This window comes from Leuciscus leuciscus (assembly GCF_965113295.1).
Source record: "Leuciscus leuciscus genome assembly, chromosome: 3".
NCBI lineage: Eukaryota > Metazoa > Chordata > Actinopteri > Cypriniformes > Leuciscidae > Leuciscus > Leuciscus leuciscus.
This window is the reverse complement of record NC_138727.1, coordinates 40,255,153-40,261,728: the sequence shown is the minus strand read 5'-3', so window position 1 is coordinate 40,261,728 and position 6,576 is coordinate 40,255,153. Positions and strand designations below refer to the sequence as shown.

The 6,576-nt window shown below is 37.2% G+C and overlaps 1 protein-coding gene across 1 annotated transcript; it reads left to right on the top strand.

Annotated features, from left to right (window-relative positions):
* The first annotated feature begins 2,838 nt into the window (after nt 1-2,838).
* Nucleotides 2,839-6,452, top strand: LOC309495240 (uncharacterized protein). Its single transcript, XM_082164913.1, has 6 exons — nt 2,839-3,180; nt 3,649-3,736; nt 4,056-4,361; nt 4,487-4,805; nt 4,901-5,176; nt 5,263-6,452. Exons 4-6 carry the CDS (start codon nt 4,595-4,597, stop codon nt 5,565-5,567), a joined length of 792 nt encoding a protein of 263 aa, XP_082021039.1. The 5' UTR covers nt 2,839-3,180; nt 3,649-3,736; nt 4,056-4,361; nt 4,487-4,594; the 3' UTR covers nt 5,568-6,452.
* Nucleotides 6,453-6,576: the final 124 nt, after the last annotated feature.

Here is a 6,576-nt window from a genome sequence, read left to right as displayed (position 1 = left end):
AGATTCAGAGGCATCACTCTCAAGCCTCCAAACTTTTTAAGTATGTCGAAGAAAAAAAAAGGTTATTTTATATAGTAAGGCGTATGGGAGTTTTAGTACACTTTTTCTGAGTACCGCACAAGGACATGAAAAAGCAGACAAATTGCCGTATAGGAAGAACTTAAACTGGATAACAACTGAACTTTTTTGAATTTTAAACAGGGTGTAGGAAAGTGTCAGATTCAAGAAGCATGTTGTAATAAATTGCAGAAATACTGGGGAACATGTCAGAAAGTCATACATTTCCATAAAATACAAAGTGTTTACATTTCATATAATGGGCGTAGGTTTCCATTTCCTGACATATAACCTTCATAGACCTGTCCTGTGTGTCTAATATATGTCAGGAAATGGAAACTGTAGATGATTAAATACCAAACATGAACAGGAAACAATTAAAGGGGATGTCTAATGCTATGTCATGCATTCTGACTTATTTACACTGTTAAAGAGTAGGATTCTCATGCGAAACATGGCCAAAGTTTAAAAAAACGAGTTAGACGTATGTAGTAAAGTATTTCTGTGCCAAATACACAGAATCGTATAAGGTTTGGAAAGGTTTTTTTTTTTTTTTTTTTGCCCATAGACTGGTATGGCCCTGTATGACGTCATAAAGGACGGAAGTTCTTGTATGGGCACTTCTCCTAAAAGAGCGCATGCATACATTAACCAGAGCGAGCAACGCCCATAAACACGAAATCAACAATGTCACCAAATAAGTGTGTTTTTGGTTCAGAGGGAAAGATAACCTTGTTAACCCATGCGTTAGGGGAACAGTGGATGCAGTTCGTTTTTTCCTGGGCAGCAACGGAGTTGTGCAAGTGTGTGCTGTGTGTTTGTTTGTTTGTTTCCGGCATTTCGATGACAAATGTTTTATAAACACGGCTCAGTTCGACGCTGGATTTACAGATCGTTTGAAACTGAGAAATGGAGCGGTTCCAGTGCTAAAATATCCCGGCCGTGAGTGTTTTCTTTTGTCGGCAGTCTAATGCTAGACTGCTAGACTTTTGTAAGTCCATTGTGACGATGCTCGTAACTCTTTTGCTCCACCCACGGCACGCCTTCAGGAGCTCGGCTGTTTTCGGAAAGAATCGGTAGGATCAGGGCCGGATCTACCATATGGGCAATCTGGGCACGTGCCCAGGGGCCCTTGCGCAGAGAGGGGCCCTCCATGATCTGAGTTTTTTTTTTTTTTTGCTATAATAAGGATTAGTCTATATTTAATTTATAATTTATGCATTGCAGTTTGGTAACTTTATTCAATTTCGGTATATGTCCTAGGTCTACCTGTTAGACAGGCACAGGTAAATATGACATTTATTTGTAAAGGCCATTGCACACTGAGTCCGAAATTCGCATCCGAAATTTTCGCACGTTAAAAAAAAAATTCGACCTCACGTTGTGTCAATCACGCTTGCACACTGTCTACGAAACTTTCGTCCGTAATAAAAAAATTCGGATCGGGTTCGATTTTCTGCGTTTTTCGCATCCACAGCCAGTATTTTGAGAGGTTTTTTGACAATTCAGAGCCTACCGTACAAGCGAACGACAAAATCCAGAGTGGCGTCTGACCATAAGACAGTATATAAACGCGTCTGACAAGCAGACAAGTGTCTGTCACACGCCAGCCGTGTGTGTGTGTGTGTGTGTGTGTGTGTGTGTGTGTGTGTGTGTGTGTGCGCGCGTGTCCCCGTCCCCGTGTGTCCATACCTTAGACATACTGCCAGTCTGTTCAGGATCGATTGGTTCACGGAAATTGGTGGTCTTCTTTTTAATATGTGGAGTATCGCCAGCAAAGCATCAAACTGTTCCACTGACATTCTGAGGTACATTTTGAATCGCTCGGGATAATTTCGCAACTCCTTGATAAGGAGGTGAAACTCTCCTTCCTCTCGGCGCAATCTCAGGATTGGATGGACCCAATATTTCCTCTTTCTTTTTCTCTTTTTAAGAAGAAAGAGGGCAACAAAATCATCCTCACTGCTTGACGAATCCAATTTGAATTTGTTGCGTTTTTTTACGCAAAGGTTTAATAAATACGCATCGGACTCAGTGTGCAAGGTTTCTGTGCGTGACGAATTTTAAGGCTGACGAACACGAAAAAACGCATACGAAAATTTCGGACTCAGTGTGCAATGGCCTTAACTCTTGTATTATTGAGACAAATAACAATATTTAATTTTTAAAAAATATTATTTTAATTTGAAAACAGTGCATTTAGTTGTTGTTTCTAGTTTGAGTTGAGAAATAGGCTACAAATTTCAGCATTATCACTAATCTGTGTGTGCATTTTACTTGAGAAATAAGCAAGTTAACTCATGAAACCATTTGTTTACTATATCGCAATTGCATATCGCAATATTGACCTCAATAATCACAATATGACATTTTCCCCAAATCTTACTTTTCAGAAAAAATGATTTTGTATCATTGTCTTGTGAACTAGTCATTCAGTGATTGGCATGTTAAATCCCACACCTGGTGGGCCACCTGTGTGTGTTCCTTTGGAGGGTGTGGTTGTCAGGTAGGGGAGGGGGCCCATGAGCTTCAGTGCCCAGGGGCCCCTGGGGGTACTAATCCAGCCTTGGGTAGGATACAGCGGATCTGTCTTTTATAAATCTGATAACTAAAGACTTCGGAGAAATGAATGATGCAATACTACTCTATATGTACTAAAGATTAACACGAGATAGGCAGTAACTGTGTGTGTTATGTGCCCTTTAAACTTATAAGAAAATTAAATGCTTTAGGAGAGCAGAATTCACAGCAGTATTTTAAATATAGGACCTGGTATTCAATCTTTGCTATACTCCAGCACAGCAGGTGGCAGCGTACCTTTTCAGTTCGTAGGGGTACCTTTTCAGAAGAAGAAAAGTTTTTGTTGTGTTACACACCGTAATACATTTTTGATTAGTGGATATTTATTAAACAAAACGTTTTATTTAGAAAAAAGGTTAAGAAAGTAACTTAAAATCGCTATATTAAAGATTCTGCGGTTTGTTTTAACGATTGTTTTCTCTCACTTTGAGCATTTCACGCAATTAAATGCCCACTCTGATCGATTAATAGCACTGTGATTACTTTTTACATTCAGTGGAATAGAGCCTATAAAATTCGGAGCAAGATCTTGAAACCGGACAGGTGTGTAAAGTCTATATATGGAGGTGCTATTGGTTGAACATTTTCAAGCTTGTATTTGTCATCTAAACATATTCTGCATTACCAGTTGTTTTAACCACTAATAGGCCTTTTGAATACTTATGTTTAACTGGTGCCTTAATAAAAAAGCAATTAAAGTTAAAGCAAAAAAAGTTAATCAAAGCAACAACTTTATTTTTTACTAACTTTTATATTTATAATTGATATATTTTATGTTATAATTTATAACTATTTATTAATATATGTATTAGTTATTAAGGTAGTTAAATTGTATTAATATTTGCTTTCAGTAATTTTTTATCTCTCAACAAATGATGTTGAAACTGTGTAAGACACAAATGATTGACTGGAAGTGCTTCTCTCAGTCTTTCACCCTTTTTGTGGTTAAATAAATTGCATTATTTTGTCTAAATTAAGTCTTATTCTTGCTTTCCCTCGTAAATGCTCCAGTTTAAGAGTCAAACTATGATGCCATTGTGTCATGTACCAGCCAGGAACCCATCAGGGATCCCCAGTTATTGTCTTCTATTACTCTTTGGTAAGATGCCAATTTCTATTCTTTTGTGAAATAATATATTGTGATTTCTCTTGTTGATAACTTTTTAAATAAGTGATGTGGTCTGTCCACACATTTAGCTGCTTATTGAGCTCTGTTCAACTTTATTGCATTGCATCATCAATGGTTACTATCACTAATCACTTTGTCATTGCAAAAGCCTGTCACTTCCCTACACATTATAGTGTTTTAATTAGTTGCTATTTAAACTAGCTTTTTTGTTTGATTGATTGTTCGTTTTTTTATAATGAAATGTCAATCTAAAATTAATTTTTATTTCTGTCTTCCCTGCTCGCTATAGCTGCCTGTCTGAGTGGAAAAGTCCCTGATGCGGTGAAAGTTAGGGATACTGCGATTATCCCTTGTAACGAGACATGTAATGGCAATCTCTTATGGGAATTAAAAACTAAAAATGAAAGGTTGGATGTCATGAAATGTGTGCAAGGGACTTGCACAGAAGGAGATAGGTTTGAGAACAGAGTAAGCATCTCTGAAAAGGCTGGAAACCTGTCTCTAAAACTGTATTCTGTTGTGTACAACGATGAAGGCTGGTACAAAGTCTTGTGTGATTCAAAGTTTCTTTGTAGATTTCACTTGGAAGTTTTTGGTAAGTTCTGTCTTCATTAGTTAAGCATGATAATAGATCATTTATTTAATTGGAAAGTTTACCATCCTAGTTTGCTTGCCACAGTTCGATGTGATATCTTTGTTTTGTGTCTTTTCATTGTTTAGTCCCCACTACTGTGAATGCCACAATCAGAAGCAACGTCACACTACCCTGCTACGCACGTACAGAGAAACGGATCGCTGACGATGCTGTGAACGTCTTATGGAAAAAAGATGACCAAATTGTGTTACAAGTTCAAAAAGGAATTACAAATCATGGTTCAAGTTTTACAGGCAGGGCATCGGTTTCACTACCTCATTAAGGACGGAGATCTATCGCTCACCATATTCTGGGTCACCACGGCAGATAAGGGATTATATCGGTGCTATCACAATACAGAAGAGGAACATGGGCATCCTGGTGCTGTCACTCTTAATGTTATAGGTTGTTGAATGTTACTTTTTTTTTCTTTTCAGTGTTTCTTTTTCTACAGAAAAAGAAAGGCTTATTTGACTAAAATGTGCAATTTTTTTCTTCAGCTCATCAAAAGTTCTGTGCAAAGAAGTTTGGCGACAATCTCACCCTTGACCTGTTCGGCTCAGACCCTGTGGCGGTAACTTTCACTGGTTCAGCTGAGACCCGGGTTTGCAGTGTGAGGGGAAACGATGCTGCGTGTTCACCTGAATACGCCAACAGAGTATCTGTCGTGAATTACTCCCTCGTGCTGGGCATGTTGACATCTTCTGATCGTGGGACGTTTACTGTGAAAGACAAAATGGGTGAAGTCATTAGTATCAACACTGTCACTGTGGAGGGTAAGTTTTATCGTAAAAAAAATAATAATCAGATTTTCAATGAAAAATTTGCTAAGCTTTTGTATTCTCTTTTCTGTCGTCCACAGGTGTGACCCAGAGATATTACTACGTAGCTCTGTCTGTACTGATTGGTTTTCTTTTCAGTTGCGTTTGTCTGTTCTTTCGGTGTCATAGAAAGTCACAAGCGAATGCAAATGAGTCTACTGGGGATACAGAGCCACTCAGAGAGCCTGCATTCATTGGATTGTCACAACAAGAAACTAGCCCAAATATTTCAGAGGAGTCTGACGTTTATCCACGCACACCTGTAGAGGAGACCATGCCTATGATGGTGACCTCTGAGAAGCAGGACAACACTGAAGAGGAGGAATCTAGATTACCTCTGGAATAAGACTAGGAGAAACAATGTAGGATACTTTAAGGAAAAAGTATAGTTCTTCTGCTGTACTGTATGCAATGAGAAAGATGGCATTATTTTTAGGGTACTCTTGGGATAATTGCATAACTGTGCCATTGAACACAAAGAGTTGTTGTTTTTTTAAGCTCAGGAATGCCTAATACTAGGAAAACATGAACTGCCATTTCTTTGTATAAAACATTTTTAAAGGTAAATGTTACTAGAAATCATGCAAACAGGAAAGGGCACATGTTTTTAGGTTTTTGTAGTAGCTTCCAGTTAGCCACAGAATGTACACGGAGTCTTTTCCTGATTAGCTAATGTGGCTGACAGACATCTGAAGTCGTTAGGGTTGAGTAAGACATGATGGAACTGCACAACTATTATTCTTACCATAATGGAACCAACTTCTAGATGTCAGATGTGCCCTCACTGCATTACTCTGCACTTTTTCTTGTTGTGCTTTGATACATTGCACTTTTGCTAATATTCTAAAGCTTTAGTTTTTTTTAAATGTATTTAATAGTTGTTACTGTAATAGCTTTAGTTGAATGTCTTTGTTATTAGTTAACCTTTGTGTTCCCATTTCACATTAAATGACTGTGATCATGAAAAAACAAATTCAAATGTTATGTTTACAGAAGATGAACATGTATTAAACTATTTTTTAAACAAAATGTCTTAACTTTTTTTGTTGTCTACTGATAATGATGTTTGTTTCTCTACAATTTGAGAAGATAAAATGATAGAACAATCTGATATTTTTCAGTTATGATCTCTTTTTCTCTTAAGTCCCAACAAACGTACACAAGCTTAAAAATGTGTGTTTGTTCATGTAGAATATAAAAATTCACAATAAAGGTATATGACCTGCCTATACTCATTTTTTTTTTTATTACTACTGTTTCCCACATTTTAAAATGATAAAGTTATAAAAAAATTAAACCCAGTATAGGTGTTTTGTCCTGAAAAAACAAAACAAAATGGAAATCAAACGATTTTA